Raw genomic sequence first — 20,138 nt, forward strand, 5'->3', positions numbered from 1 at the left:
AGCTGACATCAAACCTAACTTTTTAAAAAATCAGATAAAGCCAGTTCTTTACGTGTTGTTACAAATACCTTATGCTCTCCCTGTTCCAGGTAAATGATAAACACAAAAAAATTCTGCAACAGCACACAGATTGATGGAGGAACTCGGCAAGTGAGGTAGCAGCTACGAAGACAAATACAGCCAATGTTTCAGGCAAGGACTCTCCATCAGGACTGGAAAGGAAGGGTCCGAAGCCAGATTAAGGTGGGAGGAGAGGAAGGAGTACAAACTGGCGGGTGATAGCTGAGACCAAGTGTGGGGGATGTTAAGGGGATGAAGTATGACGATGAGAGGTGGAAGAGGTAAAGGCTGAAGAGGAGAGTGGAAGAAAGATAGCAGAACTAGAGGGAGGTGATAAGCAGGTGAGGAGGGAGGTTGAGAGGGTAACCGTAATGAGGAAAAGAAAGTGTGAGGAGAGGGGAGAAATTTATTGGAAGTTGCAGAAATTGACATTGATACCATCAGGTAGGAAGCTATCCAGGCAGAATATGAGGTATGGTTCCTCCAATCTGAGTTTGGCTCATCATGGTAGTACCAAAGATCTTAGACAGACATATCATGGAATGGAAAATCAATTGAAATGCATAGCATGGTAAACAATGTTGTGAAATGACAACAGCCAACAACTATGTTCATACTTTTTAAAAAGATTTACAGTGTGGAACAAGCTCTTCTGGCCCAATGAGGCTGCACTGCCTGCAACCCACCTATTTAACCCTAGCCTTACCACAGAACAATTTACAATGACTGATGAACCTACTATTCATCTTTGGATTATGGGAAGAACCTGGAGCACCCAGAGGAAACCCATGTGATTCAGGAGGGAATATACAAACTCCTTACAGAAGGCACCAAAATTGAACTCCGATCTCCAACTCCTTGAGCTGTAATAGCATCACTGTAACTGCTACGTTATTGTGGTGTCCCAAAACAACAGGCACCTGTACCAATAAAAAACACTAGTCCAGCAGAAGGGTTCGACTCAAAACGTCGACTGTACTCTTTCCCATAGATGCTGCCTGGCTAGCTGAGTTCCTCCAGCATTTTGTGTGTGTTGCTTGGATTTTCAGCATCTGCAGATTTTCTCTTGGTTAACCAGCTGATGGAGCAGTTAGGAAGGAAAATTACAAAGTCTAAAAGGAATCTCCATATAGTGAACAAAACCAGGATCCTCAGCACGTCTCTGCTCAACATGAGTGTAACAGCCAGGACTGAATGATGTGCCAGTATTTTTATCGAAAAGCACTGACCCCCACAGAAAGAGTATTCAGCCAACATAGATCAAAGAGGCTGTAACATGTTCTAAACATAGAATAGGCCTCGTATCCAGGGAACTTTGAAGCCGCAGCATTGAAAACCATTGTACTTATTAGGAATTATTCTGGATTTATGAAATTCTGTATAGCATAATTATGGATTAACTAAAATGAGAAGCAGTCTTCTGGAAATAAAACCTGTACACAATTTAGAGCTACTGTAACTAGTAAAACCAGTCTTTGGGTGTGGGATATTCTGATTCTGTCCCATTGAAACCACATAGAGGAAGATGACAGATGAATGTTCATGTTAATCAGTGATGATTTGAAAACTTCAGAATGAAGTCATTAAGTGACCATCCCCTGTATAGCACATTGTTTGTTAAAGGTGTATTCACTTAATGCACAGTCAGGATAGGTCTGTTTTGTTATTATTCTGTCGAGTTGCATATTCATGAAGCTATCCAACAACACTGTAACAAAAGGGCATCTGGAATTTGTGTGCAGAGGCTATAGAACAGTTAACAATTTTGAATATTCATGTATTCTGCTAGTTGGGTGCACAACCATTGTAAATATGTAATTCTGCGAAACTATCTGACTATATAGCAGATGTTGAAGTTAAGTAGGTGATTATTGCAATTGAAACGCTGGTTAATCGTGCATTGTTCTTCTGTGAAGTATAAACCATTGTGAGATTCTCTTGCACTCTTTCCTGAAGGAAAAAGTTTGTTGTGTGAATAAAACCCTATTCCCAGATACAGCTTCTGTGTGACTCAACAAGAAAGCTAGCTCACCCTTTGCTAAACTGAGGTACAGGCATTGTCTTTCACATATTACTCTGGTTTGTAATTGAAAACAACAGTTTTAACAGATGGTTATGATGCAGAAATTTATTTGAAAAGGTGAATCCCACAAGTACTTGCTTGCATAATTATCCAAATGCCAAATATATTTTGGTATATGATGTTGGTTAAACATAATGTAGGAAGTAACTATTCAGATTTAGTATTATTCAGTAGAGCAGTAGAAGTTAAACACATCTTACACTTATATATAACAAAGTGCAAACATTGTACCAACCAGCACTGTACTCAATGAAATAAGATTTAAAAACATATGGTCACCAGCATTGACTGGAAAACTTCATAAATATTCATGAACCATTTCCCAGGGAAGCTAAGAGTACTATTTCTTACATGTTCTTCCTTGTTTTAGTTTACAATCTGCAAAATGTTTTTTTTTAATGGTGAATTTTGTTTTACATGCATTTCAGGTGTGCAAAGCAAGTGAATTGTTGAAACCCATACAACAGAAGAGTCCTGTACATTCAAGTCTTCAAATACAGATTAAATTCAAAATAAAAAAATTCAATTGCCCACTATGTACTCTGGTTTTAAAATTTTACAGGTTACAAGTTAGGAATATTTTAAATACTTTTTCTTGCAGTTCTAACTGGAGAATTTATAAAAATACATTTTATTGCAGATTTATACAGTCCCATTTGTTGTAATCACAAATGAGTTTACGTATTCTAAAATCTTACATTTTCTCAGTTACACAATCTACGTCAAAATGAAAAACATGTAACTTTTGGAGACATGTCTTGTCTCTTTTTACACAAGTACAGAGATAAAAGCCATACTGACATAGAACTCTTCATGTTGATATTAGCATTTTGTTTGTGGCACTTTTTTCCACTAGTTTCCAGTGAGAGCTGCCTTTTAAACTACAAATAACAATGGTGGTAAGTGAACATCCAGTTTTACAGGTAGACATTGGCTTAAAGTACACTCTAGTACCATTTTCAATTTCATGCACTTTTCAGTTTGGTCTTGACATTCAGACTTTAATCATGGATTTAAGAAGACATGTTCGTAACATAAAAAGAATTGCTTTAATTTATTCTAGTTCCTATGGAATGTCTTCTAAACTTTAAAATTTTAGAGAACATGTTAATCTCTCAGTTAAAGCTTCAGATCATAAAGGGCCAAGGAAAATTACAGCCCTTCCTAGCAGAACATATATCAACGACTGGATGTGAAATCATTCAGACCATTTGGAAGATGCAATTGGTAATTCCATGGTTATGTAAATATTCTATTCAGGATAATGGTCAATCTGACTGAGATGCAGATTACAAGCCCCTGAAGCGCATGAACCTAGAGCAGTGATTAGTCTGTACCAGTTTCATGTGACATCTCCGCTACCATTGCCTGTCTGTGAACCACATCCTTGTGCCTGAGAAGACGCATATTCCGCATCAGAATCTTTAACGAAGTTCACAGCATCACCACTTACATTGATAAGGCACTGCGCCTGGTGGGATAGAAGGCAACAAATATTCATTCAACTTTGTTTAATGAACACTTCATAATGATGGGCTTTTCAAACAACTTTATAAAAATCAGTGTTGGAAATAGTAAGTTTACTTAAGTCTACCTTAGTTCCCTCCTCACATATTCTTTAAAACCTGTTTGACTGCAGGAACAGTAGTTCTTCAACCCATTGTTTAGAGATACAGCACAGAGTAGAGCCTTGGTGCTGTGCTGCCCAGCAATCCCCAATTGAACTATTACAGAAGTGGACTTCAAATTAATTTATGGACAAACTTCATGCCATCTTAAAAGTTTCTTTACCTAGGCAGTTAATCTAATCCAGCTATTCTAGTTAGCTCCCCCACCCCCCCTTTGTCTATTACCCTTGTCACTTCACTGCACCGTAAACACTTTTTATAATGCTGTTTACATTGTAAATGCATGCTGGCATTTATGTATTTATGCACAATTTATTCCATTCCTCCACTTCTAACTTTATTTTATATAATTCATTATTCTGTATAATTGTTGAAAGTTATCAGTTTTTGTTGCATGTAGTACCAACACACCAAAGCCATTTCATAATACATATAAATGTATATCAGAAACAAAAGTTGATTCTTGATCCTTATCTAATACTCTTGGCTATATAAAGTTGTCAGTCTCAGTTAAAAAAATCAACACATACAAAATGTTGGAGGAACTCAGCAGCCCAGGCAGCATCTATGGAAAAAAGTACAGTTGACGTTTTGGGCCAAAACCCTTCAAGCAGGACTGGAGAAAAAGCTGAGGAGTAGATTTAAAAGGTGGGATGAGGGGAGAGAGGTACACAATGTGATAGGTGAAATCTGAAGGGGGAGGGATGAAGTAAAGAGCTTGGAAGTTGATTGGTGAAAGAGACAGAAGGCCATGGAAGAAAGAAAAGGGGTGAGAAGCAGTAGAGGGAGTTGATGGGCAGGCACGGAGATAAGATGAGAGAGGGAAAAGGGTATGGGAAATCGTGAAGGAGAGTGGGGGGGGGGCATTACTGGAAGTTCAAGATATCGATGTTCATGCCATCAAGCTGGAGGCTACCTGAACGGAATATAAGCTGTTTTTCCTCCAATCTAAGTGTGACCTCATCACGAAAGTGGAGGAGGCCATGGACAGACATATCCGAATGGGAATGGGAAGTGGAATTAAAATGGGTGGCCACTTTTTCCGGCAGATGGAGCGTAGGTGCTCAGTGAAGCTGTCTCCCAATCTATGTCTGTCTCACTGATATACAGGAGCCCATACCTGGAGCACTGGACAAAGTACATGACCCCAACAGCCTCACAGGTGAAATGCCGTCTCACCTGGAAGGACTGTTTGGGGCCCTTAATGGTAGTGAGGGAGGAGGTGCAGGGGCAGGTGTAGCACTTGCTCCACTTTCAAGGGTAAGTGCCAGGAGGGAAATCAATGAGGAGGGATGAATGGACAAGGGAGTTGTGTAGGAAGCAGTCCCTGTGGAAAGCAGAAAGTGGGGTGAAGGGAAAGATGTGCTTGGTGGTGGAATCCCATTGGAGATGGTGGAAGTGGTAGCAGAACTATGTGCTGGACGTGGAGGCTGGTGGGGTGATAAGTGAGGAAAAGCAGAACCCTATCCCTGGTAGGGTGGCGGGAAGATGGGGTAAGAACAGATGTGCGTGAAATGAAAGAAATGCAGTTGAGGGCAGCATTGAAGGAATCTGCTCTCAGGAAGAGGCTTTTTATTTTAAAATGAAGGAGATGTCCTTTTTTGAAAGAAAGGGGATTCCCTTCCTCTACTATCAACGCTGTCCTCAACAATCAAGGCTGTAATTGCTGCCAAAGATGGATCTACTAAATACTGACTTGAAGAGGGTGAGTAATAATGCAATCAATTATTTTTAATAATTGTAATAAATTTAGACCAATTTGCAGAAATTTGTTTTCACTTTGACACAAAAGAGTCTTTTCGGTTGATCTATGTCAAGCCAAATTAAATTCATTATGATTCAATGTTGTAAAACAATCAAAACTGAAACCTTCCAAGGTGGGTGAATACTTTTTTTTATAGGCACTGTATTTTGGGTGTCCAGAGTTTGCGTTCAGAGGCTGTTGGAACAGACATCAACATTAAATATTCAAGGCGTTCTGCTAGTTGGAATGTGCTACCATTGTTAAACATTTAATCTGTAAAATTTACCTAACAATATTCAAAATGTTAAACAGATGAAACTATGGTCAATTTTTTATCATACTACTAAACAACTCCTTCCAACTTTCCACAGGGATCACTCCCTCTGTACTTCTCTTGTCCATTTGTCCTGCTCAGCACTAATCCTTGAAAGCGACCAATGTGCTGCAGCTGTCCATTTACCTACTCCATCTCCATTCAAGGCCCCAAACAGTCCTTCCAGGTGAGGCAACACCTCACCTGTGATTCTGCCAAGGTCCTCTATTGGGTCCAGTGCTCCTGATGGGGTCTCCTCTACATTGCTGAGACCCATCATAAATTGGGGACCACTTCGTTGAGCTCCTCTGCTTCATCTGCCAGAAGTGGAACTTCCTGGTGGCCCGACATTTTAATTCCAATTCCTGTTCTGACATGTTGGTCCATGGCCTTGTGCTACAATGAGGCCACCCTCAGGGTCGTGGGATCAACACCTTATATTCAGTCTGGGTAGCCTCCAACCTGATGACTTGAATATCGATTTCTCCTTCCAGTCAAAAAAAAAATGATTTCCTCCTCCTCTCTTCTTCTATTTCCCCATTCTGGTCTCTTACCTTTTTTCACTGCCTATCACCTTCTTCTGGGATCACTCCTCCTTCCCTTTCTCCTGTCCGATTCCTTCATCTCCTGCCCTTTACCTTTCCTACCCACCTGGCATCACCAATCAGCTTTTAGCTAGCCTTCTTCTCCGCCCCCTCCCCCCTCCACCTTTTTATTCTGGTGTCTTCCCCTTTCTTATCTAATCCTGAACAAGGGCCTTGGCCCAAACTATTTGATCATTTCCATGGATCTAGCCTGACCTGCTGATTTCCTTCAGGATTATGTGAATGTAAATAGTGTACTGTTATCTTTGTGTTGAAGTACGAAAATGTGTCAGGAGAGTGAGATTCTGTTGGATTCTCCTGGAGGTTTGCTGTGTGAATAAACCTTTTATATTCCCTAGTATGGCTTCCCTGTGCCTCAGTTTCAGTTAGTCACAACAATTTGCACAGTTAAAACACTCCAATAGTGCGAAGTACAAGGAGAAAACAGGCATCGGAAGAAAGACAAGGAGGAAGATGGGCAAGGGAGTAGTTGGTTGGTTGGGAAAATTCTATGTTGGTGTCAATACTGAGCTCGGGTGGAGTCAGCTGCCTGGGGATTCATAGTGGTTAAAAAAGTGCATGAAGAGCAAAGAAGCTGAAGTATTGAAAATCTGAAATAAAAGCAGAAAGCACTGGGGAAAAGTCAGGAGATCAGACAGCATAACGGTTAGCATTAAGCTATTATAGCTTGGGGCATTGGAGTTCAATTCTGACACCATCTGGATTTTTTCCAGGTGCTCTGGTTTCCTTCCACAGGCCAAAGACTTAATTGGTCATTATAAATTGTTCTGTGATTAGGCTAGGGTTAAATCAGGAGTTGCTGGTTGGCATAGCTCAAAGGGCTGAACTAATCAGCCCTGTATCTCAATCAATCAATCAATCAATCAATCAATAAATCAATAAATAAATAAATAAATAAACCAATCAATAAATAAATAAATAAATAAATAAATCAATAAATAAATAAACAAATCAATCAATAAATAAATCAATCAACAAATAAATAAATCAATAAATAAATCAATCAATAAATAAATAAATAAATCAATCAATCAATCAATCAATCAATCAGTGAACAGTGAATAGTGAAGGTTTCTGATCCAAGAGCCTTCATCAGAACTGTGTTAAGTAGAAAAATTTATGTGGCAGAGATGGTGAGGGAGGGCATTAGCTTGAACAAAGGGAATTTCTCCAGTGGGGTAAAATGATGTAGCTTTGAAGGGTCAGTTTCTCCTCTGCACTAGAAAATCCAAATGCAGATCTGATGATCGCTTTGCTGAGCACTGCAGGTGTTATTCTATGCTTCTAGTTGCCTTCTACTTTAATTCCCTAATGATTTCTTCAACTTTAAATAACATAAGAGATGGTAAAAGACTGAATGCACATGCACCAAGTTCAAGGACAGATTCCATCCTGTTGCATGAAACTAGTGTACAGTAAGTTAGACTCTTGACATCACTATCTACCTCATTAAGATGTTGCATATTACCCTCTAGCCGCACTCTCTCATACCTCTATTCTGCATTTTGTTATTGTTTTCTCTTTGCGCTAACCTTAATGCACTGCTGTAATGAAATGATCTGTATGGTTGGCATACAAAACAAAGCTGCTAAGTTTTTTTTACTGTATCTCAGAACATATGACAACAATAAATCAATTTACCAATCTGACACAACACAAAAAGCACTGGAGGAGCTCAGTAAGCCAGGTACCATCAATGGAGGGAAATACACAATCGATATCAAGAGTTGAGACCCTTCATCCGGCCGCTCCTCCAGTTTTTTGTGCGTTGCTTTAGATAACAGGCTCTTCCAGAGAACATAGAACATTACAGCACAGTACAGACCCTTGGCCCGTGATGCTGCACCAACCTTTTAACCTGTTCTAAAATCAATCTACCATTCCCTCCTACATAACCCTCCATTTTTCTATTATCCATGTGCTTATCTAACAGTTTCTTACGTATCCCTAATTGCCTCTACCACCATCTTGGTAGGGCATTCTACACACCCACTTTAGTTCTTTTTGTATCAGGACCAAACATTTTTGCCTGCTATTCCCCTCCTCTGATTTTAAATTCTGACCTTGCTGGGGCACATTATTTCATCCTATCAGAGGAATTTCCTCTGTACCAATTGTACTCCAACACTTCTCCATTATCTAGACTAAGCTGTGTTCTTACTTTCTCAGTTTGATAAGTTTCGTGCCTGAAACATGACTTTTTCTATTTCCACAGATGCTGCCTAACCTGCTATTTTTATTAAAAAACCACAAGTGAAATGACAATGATAGAGTAAGAGTGTCTGAGTGAGACCACATGATAGGGATAAAAACAATACTGAGGGCTAATAATTAACACACAGGGATGTGGATTATGCTAATAGGAAACCGCCTGCACACCAAGCCTAAAAGTAGAGACATGGACTGGAACACCACCAAGGTTCAGGAACTTAATTAATTATGTTGTAGCATGCACCCACAGTTGTAATAGAAAGCTGGACTTACTGTTAACCAAGTTAGACTTATGGATAATCATTATATTCTGTAATCAGGATCTTGTCTGTTACTTAAGTCTTTCTGTAACTAGCATCTAGTAAACAGTAAAACCGAGTTCTACTGTTAATTAGTATCTGGATAATCTTGCAAACTGAGAATGTAAAAGGTGGACTATATTCACACTTGGGTAAATCAGCTTTGACTGGTGCACAGGCTTTAATAAATTGTCCAATACTTCAAACGCCAACTCCATGTGGTCTTTCAGTTTGCTCCTCATCTTTTTTTTGCCAGATGAGAGACGAGAAGACAGACTGAGTAGGATTGTAAATCAGGCCATTGTCTTGGCAGTTGGTGGAAGGGCTGGATTACTAAACAAAGTAGCTTTGGTACTCTAGTAATTTGGAGCAGGATAACAATTTTTCTAGTACCACTGGACATGACAGGAGCAAGTCAGGAATGCAAAATGACTTTGGTAACAGTGGGCAGTGGGGTAAGAAAGGTTGGAGGATGTAAATGATGGGAGTTAGTAGAAGAGGTTGGCATTGGAGGTGTGAACTGAGGAGGTGCATAATGACTGGTAGCCATTAGAGTGCAGTGAGTGGGGAGGTAAACTGGGCAGAGTTAGCAAGCTCTGGGAGGCTGGGGATCCAAGGTGAGCCAGGTGATTAGTGATCTACCAGAGTTGTGCATCCAGTGTTGCCTGAAATGTTCTTTACACCACACAGAAGAATCCTTCACAGGTGCTACAATATCCAGCATAGATTATGGGCTGAAATTTAAGAAGGAGCAAACAAGAATGCACTGGACACCACATGCTTGTTCTTTGTCTGTGGTACATTACTGAATGAACAGCAAGGTACTAACCAAACAACCTGGTCTTTGTGCAATTTCCACTATCATTTCAGCTCTTGCTGAAAATGATTTCGTGCACAAAAAACACCGTTCTAAGTGAGTTGATTTTTAGGCCAGGAACCCTTGCTCATTTTGAATACAAGTTAGAGTAAGTGACATTTAATCACTCATGGCTTGACCGTAGGTGTTCCATTAACAATGGGAAATGCTTCGGATTATGATTACACAATTGTTTTTCTCCCCCAGAGACGAGTACAAACCTGATTTTTGTTGGAATTTTCCATAAACACACACTGTTTCACGATGTAAGACACGACCGCATTTCCACCAAGAGCAGCAACATGGGCCCTCACCATAGCAAATACTTCAGCAATGAAAGCATGAAGGAACCCACTAACTCCTCCTTCCTAAGAGAAATGAAAACACTTTTAAAATTAAAATTTTCACCAAATGCCATGACATAACTGCCTTTCAGTCACACTGCTTAATAAAGTTATGTGAAGCAAGGAATTTTAAACAACATTCCAGGAGAAGAAATTCAATGCGACAAATTCTTCAGTGTGTTCATACTTTAAAGAAATAAAATCTGATTTCATGCTTCTTCATAACAAGCTATCTCTTATTTTGAAATTGGATGCCTTTTACCTCCATTTATTTACGGTTTATAAAATACGCTCAGTTTTAGACAATTTTTGTACACGAGGAATTAGGTAAAGTCCCCTATTCTTTATTTAACGTAACTTCCTTTATGATTCCCAGAAGGAAAGGGAATCATGCTACTTTGCTAGTTTTCGTTCTTGGGTAATGTAATTAGAGAACTACACCTAATGTACCCCAAATATTGTTATTCCAGTCAATGATGCCCTGGTACTAAACTGAAAGTGCTGCAAACAACTGGCCTTGCACATAGGTTTACCTTTATGTGTGACTGAAGCCACTCTTGTCTTTGTGGAAAAAGTTGAGAGTTTAAATCTCAGCCAGAGGAAATGAAATAAAGATTATGGCTGACACTGCAGTGCAGTATTGAAGGAATGTTAGGCTTCAGTCCTAGGAGGTTCTGTCAACTCAAATGAAACACAAAACTCAGGTCCCATCGGTTTTCTCAATGGTCATACAAGCTTGCATATCAGAACTAGAAATACAGTGGGGTAGCTCCAGTCATTCAAATTCAATTAAAACCATTAAAATTAATTGTCTGGTCTTTACACATAATCACATGTACTTTAGAGAGAGTGCAATTTGTTTGACAAATTTCCTACTTTTCAGCAAGAAACTTCAATCACCAATGATACTGACTGAGCTTGGCAAACACCCATGATCAACCACCAAAAAAATTATTCGCAGGAGTAAAACATTCAAAGCCTTTTTCATTCTTTACATACACAGTGAATGCTTTCCATACTGTTCTATTACATTCATACACATTAATAGCACTGCTGCCACTCACTTGGCACTCTGGGGTGGTATACCAATTACTTCAATAACTAAAGGGCTTCCTCCCACTACCCAGCCCCTTCCTCTCCAGTAGGAGAACCCTATTCTGTGGTCCTTCCCTACCACGCCCTTGCAGTGGCCGTACCAAGCTTCAGTGCATCCCTCAGCACATACTCCAACAGCTGGAATATTCCAGTTGGCAGCATTCTTCCATGGACATCTCCATGTGCTGGTAGACGAACAAGTTTCGTGCCGAGCAAAGAGTATTTTTCACCAAATTGATGATCTGCCAGCAGAACTTGAAGTTTGTTTCCATGTGTGTCCCTGGGAATAGCCCATTGATTAGACAGTCCTCTGTTATGCAGCTGCTTTCGATGAAACATGACACCTCATCTTTCTTCAGAATCTCACTGCAAACCCATAGTCCGTGAAGTCCACATCGGGCTGTAGGGATGATGCTCCAGGCATGCAGGAAAGATCTGATTGGGAGGGCTCCTCTCACTAACCCAGCCAGGCAAGGTCTTGGAGTCTGTTGGTGATTCCTGGCAATGAGGTGTTTTGCTAGATAGTCTGCTCAGGAAACCACCACACTGTGTCCTTCGAGGCCTTCTGAAGTATCTGCAGGATGTTCTGTGTTGACCACTGCCTGTTGGCTTTATGGTCCAAGGTCTGGAAGAACTTTTCAATGAAGGACAGGTAGTGTGGCAATCTCCAGCAGAATGGGACACTGCATGACAATGGAGCCATGCCTTGACCCCTCCAAACCAGATCAGCAGCACCTTCAAGTAATTGGACCTGATGGTGAAGGGGACACTGGGTTGTCAGGCAAGTTGCCGAAGAGCGTGGCTTCTATCTTTGTGCAGTTATCCTTGGCCCCTAATGCCAACTCACACTGGTTGCAGATGCTGATCAATCTGAGAACTGACCTCGGATCTGAGCAGAAGATGGTGATATCATCCATGTACAGGGAGGTTTTCACTTGAGTCCCTCCACTGCCTGGCAACATCACCCTTCTTGTGCTCTTGTCCTTCCTGATGGCTTCAGTAAAGAGTTGTATACAGCACACAAACTAGACAGGATAATCAAACACCAAAATTCAAACAGCCTTCACAATCTATTTCCAGACACTGCAGTGAAGCTTAGTTGATGAGTAGAACCCAGTGTGACAGGCTACACTTTTGAGTTACAGTGTATCAAAATGTAAACATCTGCTTCCAGACTCATTTCACTAAGGACAAAGCAATCCAAACTGAATTAATCTTAGACCCGGAAATAAAAGTCTAATGCCATCCCTTTAAGCTTACTATAAGACAGTAAGACAAAGCTGAATTAGGCCATTCAGCCCATCAAGTCTTTTCCACTATTCGATCATGACTGATTTATTATCCCTCTCAATCCCATTCTCCTGACTTCTCCCCATAACCTTTGACACCCTTACTAATCAAGAACCTATCAATCTTGCAATATTCGGCAGGTTTGAATGAGATCCCTTCCCCATGAGCACCATGGTAGCATAGTGATTAAAGCATAACTATTACAGCTCAGGGCACCAGAGTCCAATTCCGAAGTCATCTGTAAGGAGTTTGTGCGTCCTCCCTGATGAGTGTGTGGGTTTTCTCTGGGTGCTCTCATTTCCTTCCACTGTCCAGAGACGTACTGGTATGGTAATTGGTTACTGCAAAAAAGTCCTTGATTAGGTTAGGGTTAAATTGAGGATTGCTCAGCAAGGCACCATGAAGGGCTGGAAGGGCCTATTCCACACTGCATCTCAATTGGTAAGTAAATAAACCCGAGTGAGTACAGGCCCAGAGCCATCAAATGCTTCTCGTACGTCAACTCTTTCATTCTGATAAACCTCCTCTAGACTCTCTCCAATGCCAGCACATCCTTTCTTATATATGGAGCCCAAAACTGCTCACAAAACTTAAAATATTTTCTGACTGTCTCAATCTCCTCCAACCATGATATTTAGCTCAGGTCCTCTTTCCCTATGCACAAAGTCTTTCTTGCTGGCCATGTTTGTAACACATACAACAAATAAAGAAGCTAACTGGCCCAATTAAAACATCTGATCTGGCATCACCCTATCACTTTATTCAACCCATATGCTCAGAAATTTCTCAGCAACTTTATCTCTTTCCCAGTTCTAACGTGATATGTTAAATCTGTCTCTCGCCCCAGTTATCAATTTGACCTGCTGAGCATCTCCAGTGTTTTCTGCAGCACTCCTATTGATGTGCGTTTTAATATTCAAAGTTCTATCCATTTCAACAACTTAAAATGCTGGAGCAACTCAGCAGATCAGGTAGTACCTATGAAGATGAATAAATAATTTACAGTAGTCCCAACACCAGTAAGAATATTGACATGTGATAGATACAAATTGGAGGTTTTCTTTAATTTTGTTCTTGTCATTGGTTCTGATAATTCTTCCTACTTCCTCTTCAGTACATTCCTTCTCAAAACCCATTTCTTCATCCTGGTTTCTTTTTCTCCTCCCACTTGGCTTGGCACCATTAAAGTTTTCTTTCAGACATTGAAAATTGACTACATGCAGCAGCTGAATTGAAAAATAGAGAACTGATACTGGGGGGATGCAATATGAACAACTTGAGAGTAAGTACATTCCTTTATAAATAGAGCAGAACATTTGTACCTGGATTTCTACCAACACTGACTTCCTCCCAATATGCAACATCATTACATTAAGGCTGAGCAAAGTCCCCATGCACAGTTAAATTACAAGTGGTTTCTTTAGGTCTGACAGATAACATGAAACATCTAACTGGGTTCAAAAAAGCAAATAAGAATGCTTAAAAGTTCTAGAACTAAGGGATCTTTACCACAGTAAAGAGATGAACAGAGATGTGGAGGAATTTGTTTAGCCAGAGGGAGGGTAATCTGTGGTATACATTGCCACAGATGACTGGGGAAGCCAAGTAATTGAGTATATTTAAAATGGAGGTTGATAGGTTCTTGATTAGTAACGGTGTCAAAGAATCCTGGGTGAAGACACAAGAAATAGTTTGAGAGGGCTAATATCAGTTGTAATGGAATGGTGGAGCAGATGCAATGGCCTGAATGACCTAACTCTGCTCCTAAGTGTTATGGTCTTACATCATTATCTACATCTAAAATTCATTTATTTACAGTATATTCATCCATCTAGCAAACTGTTTCTATTTATCGATCATATTCATCTAGTTCCAAATTTACACCTCTCCATCCTCCTACTCATAAGTGTACCTCTGTTCATCTATCCTACTTATTTATTGTGTGATATTATCCTATATTAAAAGTAGTAATACAAATGCAGAATTAAAAAGATCACACATACTAAGAAACCAAAACACTTTCCAATTGTTTTCTGCTTGCAACTTTTGAGCTGGTGGTATTCAAAAACCAAAATAATCAGCGCATGTCAAAGCAGTTTGTGTTGCTCTGGAGCAGTAGTGCTTTTTAGTTAGTTGGTTACTTAGTACAACTTAGGAAGCCATATGGTCTTTTGGTCCATGCCAGCTACCAACAGAGCAAATCCATTCCTCTATTCCTCATTTTCCACATAACTCTGCAAACTATTCCCTCTCATGTTGACAAATTCCTCTTGTGTTCTCTTTGCCACTTATCTACACACATGGACAATTTACAGAAACTTAAGGGTCAGAAGGAAACCAACGCACTGGGCAGAAACAATTGCAGTCATGGGGAGAAAGTGCAGATTTCCACATAGAAAGCACCTGAGGGTTGGATTGAACCCTCAACCCTGTGGCTCAGAGGCAGCTATTACTGTCCCAACAGATTGATATTTATAAAGATGATCTTTGACTATTCTGCCAGTGTTAACAAACAAAATAGGTGCAGGGGTAAGTCACTGACTCCTTCAAGACTGCTCTATCATAATGATTGATCCAAATATTTCCATTCCAACGTGACCTGTCAATCATTAACTCCCTTGATCATCAAAAATCCATCCTTCTCTGCCATAACAATATTAAATGGCTTTTGCTGCCATCATCATTTGAGGAAAACAGTTCTAAATACAACAGAAAAATTTTTCCTCATCAGTTTTAAAAGGATGATTTTGTTCTCCTATTTAGTCATTTCATAGCCACTCTGTCAAAACTCCTGACCTTATCTGCTTCAAGAAGCCCATCACTCTTTTGAATTCCAGTGGCTACTTAGCTTGTCTTACCTATATTCATATGTCAATGTTCCCATTCCGAGTATTAGTCTAGTTCACCTTCTCAACTTGCTCAATAGTTCAGCTCTGAGCTCAGGAATACCCAACAATAACCAAAATATAACATCCTTGCTTTGTATTCAATATGCCTGTGATGAACAATAACATTTGATTGGCTTATCTAATTACTTGTGGCTGTATGCTGGGCAAATTCTACACCAGGATACATGACAACAACCTTCAGAGCTACAGGGAGAGAGAAGGGGAGAAAGGGAGGAAAAAAGTGATGAGGAGGAAAGAAAAAGATTAGTTGGGACAGAAAAAGAAGGAAAAGAGAGAGGGAGTGACAAGACAGTTCAGGATGGCTTTGACTCTCTTTTGTTTATCAGGTTTTTTTCCGTGGCACGTACTTTCTATTACTTCGAATGCTTCACTTATAAAAATGCCAATAAGCAACACTAATAAAAGGGTAATAAAACTTCCAGCAACATTCAAAGTAACATTCGAAAGAAGAAACTGTAGAAAGAGGAGCATCGTATTTTAACCACTAAGTAGGTTAAATGTTCCTAACAAGAAGACCATAGACTATAAGACAGAAGAGCAGTATTAAGCCATTTGTCCCACGAGTCTGCTCTGTCAGTCCATCGTGGCTTATTTATTATCCCTCTCAACACCATTCTCTATGTAACTTTTGATGCTCTGATTAATCAAGAACCTATTAACCTCCACCTTAAATATGCCTGTGGAAAAGAATTCCACATACTCACTACCTTCTGGTTAAAGATATTTTTCCTCATCTCTGTTCTTAATGGATATTCCTCAATTCTGAGGCTGTGTCCTCTGGTCCTAGACTCCCCCACTACAGGAAACATCCTCTCCACATCCACTCTATCCATGACTTTCAATATTCAATAGGTTTCAAATGAGATCCCTCCTCATTCAATTTTAAAATAGTCTTAACTGCATATGAGGCTCTGAATAATCCAGCTCATCTGAATATCTTGGGAGTGTTTATCCCCTTACATCACTAACCATGATCTTAGATCTGCGAATTCTGATTTGCTTAGTGTTCCTAGAGTATATAAAAACTTGGTGATGCAGTCTTTTGCTTTTACACACCAAAAATTTACCGACTCAGATACATCAAGCTAGTACTGTGGAATGTTTCAAAACACTTCTAAAAACCTACTTTCTTAATTTGGCCTACTTAGAGAATTACTTAATGCCTGATGATGTTGATTATATAATTTGTTATAGCTGATTACATTTTATTCTCTATAATGTTTGTCTTTACTTACAATTTCTAATTGTTTCATACTTTATCACTATATTGATTTATTCTTACATTCTAAAGCACTTTGAACCTGCATCTTAATGTATGAAAGGTGCAATATAAATATTATTATTCTAAATTGCAACGAGGAAAGGCCCAGAGCCATCAAACGCTTCTCATACATTAACTCCATTAACTCTTTCATTCCTGAGATAATTTTTGTGAACCCTCTCTGGACTCGCCCTAATGCCAGCACATACTTTCTTAGATAGGGTGCCCAAAACTGCTCACAGTACTCCAAGTGTGGTCTGATCAATGTGCTATAAAGCCTCAGCACTGCATCACTGCTTTCGTATTCTCATCCTCTTGAAATTCATGCTAAAATTGCATTTGCCTTCCTTACCGCTGACTCAACCTGTAAAAGGACTCCCAAGTCCCTCTGCAACCAATTTTTGAGTTTTCTCCCCATTTACAAAACAGTTCATACCTTTATTCCTTCTGCCAAAGTGCATTACCTTGCACTTCCCTACATTATATCTAATCTGCCACTTCTTTGCCCATTCCCCCAATCTGTCTATGTCTTTCTGCAGACACCCTGCTTCCTCAACACTATGTGCCCTTCCACCTATCTTCATATCATCTGCAAAGCTGGTCACAAAGCCTTCAATTCCTTCATCCAAATTATTGACATACAATGTGAAAAGAAGTGGTCCCAACATCGACCCCTGCAGAATAGCACTAGTCACTGGCAACCAGTCGGAAAAGGCCTTCTTTATTCCCACTCTTTGCCTCCTGCCAGTCAACACCTTTCCTGTAATACATGGGCTCTTATTTTGTTAAGCAGCCTCAAGTGTGGCAGTTTGACAGAGGCCTTTTGAATATCCAAAACAAATAACATCCACTAACTCTCCCTTGTCTATCCTGCCTGTTAGTTCCTCAAAGAATTCCAACAGATTTGTCAGGCAGGATTTTCCCTTTAGAAAACCACGCTTGACAATGGCCCATTTTCCTGTGCCTCCAAGTACTGCAAAATGTCATTATTAATAATACATTCCAGAATTTTTCCAACCACTGAAGAAAGGCTAACTGACCTATAATTTCCTTTCTTCTGCCTCCCTCCCTTCTTAAAGAGAATGATATTTGCAATTTTCTAGTCAAGAACCATTCTAGAAACTAGTGATTCTTGAAGCATCATTACTAGTGCCTCCACAATCTCTTCAGCAACCTCTTTCAGAACCATGGGGGGTGGTCCATCTGACTTATCTACCTTCAGATTTTTCAGTTTCCCAAGCACCTTCTCCTTAGTAATAGCAACCACACACACTTCTGCCCTGACACTCTCGTTTTTCTGATATACTGAAGACTAATGCAAAATACTTAAGTTCCTGACATTTCTTTATCCCCCATTAGTACCTCTCCAGCATTATTTCCCAGCAGTCTGATGTCTATTCTCACCTCTCCTTTACTCCCTATATATCTGAAAAACAACTTTGTATCTTCTTTTATTTATTGGATAGCTTCCCTTCATATTTCACCTTCTCTCTCTTCATGGCTCTTTAGTTGTCTTCTGTTGGTTTTTAAAAGCTTTTCAATCCTCTACCTTCCTATTAACTTTTGCTATAATATATGCCCTCTGTTTTGCTTTTATGCTGTCTTGACTTTTCTTGTCAGCCACAGTTGCCTCATCCTCCCTTTAGAATACTTCTTGCATGATTGGAATGCATCTTTCCTACACTTCCCGAATTTCCCCCAGAAACATCAGCCGTTGCTGTTCTGCCATCATCCCTACTAATGACCCCTTCCAATCAACTTTGGCTAGCACCTCTTTCATGCCTCTACAATTCCCTTTACTCCAATGTAATACTGATAAATCCAATTTAGCTTCTCCTTCTTAAACTGCAGGGTGAATTCTATCATATTATGATCACTGCCTCCTAAAGGTACCTTTACTTTAAGCTTCCTAATCAAATCTAGGTCATTACATAACACTTAATCTACAGTTGCAATTCCTCTGGTGGGTTCAATCACAAGCTACTTGAAAAAGGTATCTTGTATGCTTTCTACAAATTCCCTCTCTTGGGATCTAGCACCAACTAGATTGTCCCAATCAACGTATCTGCATATTCAAATCCCCATGATTATTGCAATATTGCCCTTTTTACATGCTTTTTCTATCTCCCATTTTAATTTGTAGGCCACATCCTGGCTACTGTTCGGAGGTCTGTATATAACTCCCATTAGGGACTTTTTACCCTTACAGTTTAGTAACTCTACCCACAAAGATTCTACATTTTCAGATCCCATGTCACCTCTTTCTAAGGATTTGATTTAATTTTTAACCAACAGAGTCATACAAGGTACCATCCCCCACACCTACCTACCCGTCCTTTTAATACAATGTGTATCCTTGGATGTTCAGCTTCCAACTGTTATCTTCTTTCAGTCACGACTCAGTGAAGCCCACAACATCATACTTGGCAGTCTCTAACTGCACAAGATCATCTATTTTATCTCGTATATTACATGCATTCAAATGTAACACTTTCAGTTCTAAATCCATCACTCTTTTTTTGTATCCCTTTTACACTGCAACTCATTCCACTGACTGCAATTTTGCCCTATCTGTCCGTCCGTCCTCACAGTACCACTACAGATTGCATCTACTTGTACACCACCTGCCCCATCCTTAGCCCTATCACTCCTGTTCGCAACCCTCTGCCAACTTAGTTCAAACCATCCCCAAATGCTCCAGCAAATCTGCCCACAAGGATATTGATCTCCCTCGGGTTCAGGTGTAACCCATCCCTTTTTTTTACATGTCATACCTTTCCCAGAAGAAATCCCAATGATTCAGAAATCTGAAACCCTGCCCCTTGCACAAATTCTTCAGCTACACATTCATCTGCCAAATCATCTTATTCATGGGGCACAGGCAGCAATGCACAGATTACTAGCCTGGAGGTCCTGTTTTTCAGCTTTCTGCCAAAATCTCTATATTCTCTTTTCCAGATACCCTCCCTTTTCCTACCCATGTCCTTGGTACCAATATGTACCATGACTTCTGGCTGTGCACCTTTCCATTTTAGAATGCCCTGGGCCTGATCTGAGACATCCCTGACCCTGGCACTTGGCAGGCAGCATACCATCTGGGTGTCTCTTTCAAGCAGGTGGAATCTGCTTTCTGCTCCACTAATTATGAAATCTCCTATCACTAATGCACTCTTCTCACCCCTTCTTTTCTGAGTCACAGAACCAGACTCAGTTCCAGAGACCAGGTCACTGCTGCTTCCCTGGTAGTATCCAAGGCTGTATACTTGTTACTGAGAGAAACAACCACAGGGGTACCCTGTATTGGCCGTCTATTCCCTTTCCCTCACCTGACAGTTATATAGGGACCTGCCTCTTTTCAATGGTGATTACTTCCCTGTAGCTCCTATCTGTTACTTCCTTAGTCTCCCATATGAGCCAACAGTCAAAGCGTTGCAGCTTCA

The 20,138-nt window shown here is 40.1% G+C and overlaps 1 protein-coding gene across 17 annotated transcripts in view; it reads right to left on the reverse strand.

Annotated features, from left to right (window-relative positions):
• Window positions 1-2,173: 2,173 nt before the first annotated feature.
• Window positions 2,174-20,138, reverse strand: part of c2cd5 (C2 calcium dependent domain containing 5) — a 121,278-nt gene continuing 103,313 nt past the window's right edge. For 16 of the 17 annotated variants that reach the window (XM_059987676.1, XM_059987671.1, XM_059987670.1 and 13 more), the window contains 2 exons: window positions 10,021-10,167; window positions 2,174-3,614 (listed from right to left, as the gene is read on the reverse strand). In XM_059987676.1, coding sequence (XP_059843659.1) covers window positions 3,486-3,614; window positions 10,021-10,167 — 276 coding nt within the window. In that variant the 3' untranslated portion in view covers window positions 2,174-3,485. Of the gene's footprint in view, window positions 3,615-10,020; window positions 10,168-20,138 lie in introns of those variants that run through there. The other variant, XM_059987679.1, reaches the window with a different exon arrangement.

Source organism: Hypanus sabinus, chromosome 13 (assembly GCF_030144855.1).
Source record: "Hypanus sabinus isolate sHypSab1 chromosome 13, sHypSab1.hap1, whole genome shotgun sequence".
Taxonomy (NCBI): Eukaryota; Metazoa; Chordata; class Chondrichthyes; order Myliobatiformes; family Dasyatidae; genus Hypanus; species Hypanus sabinus.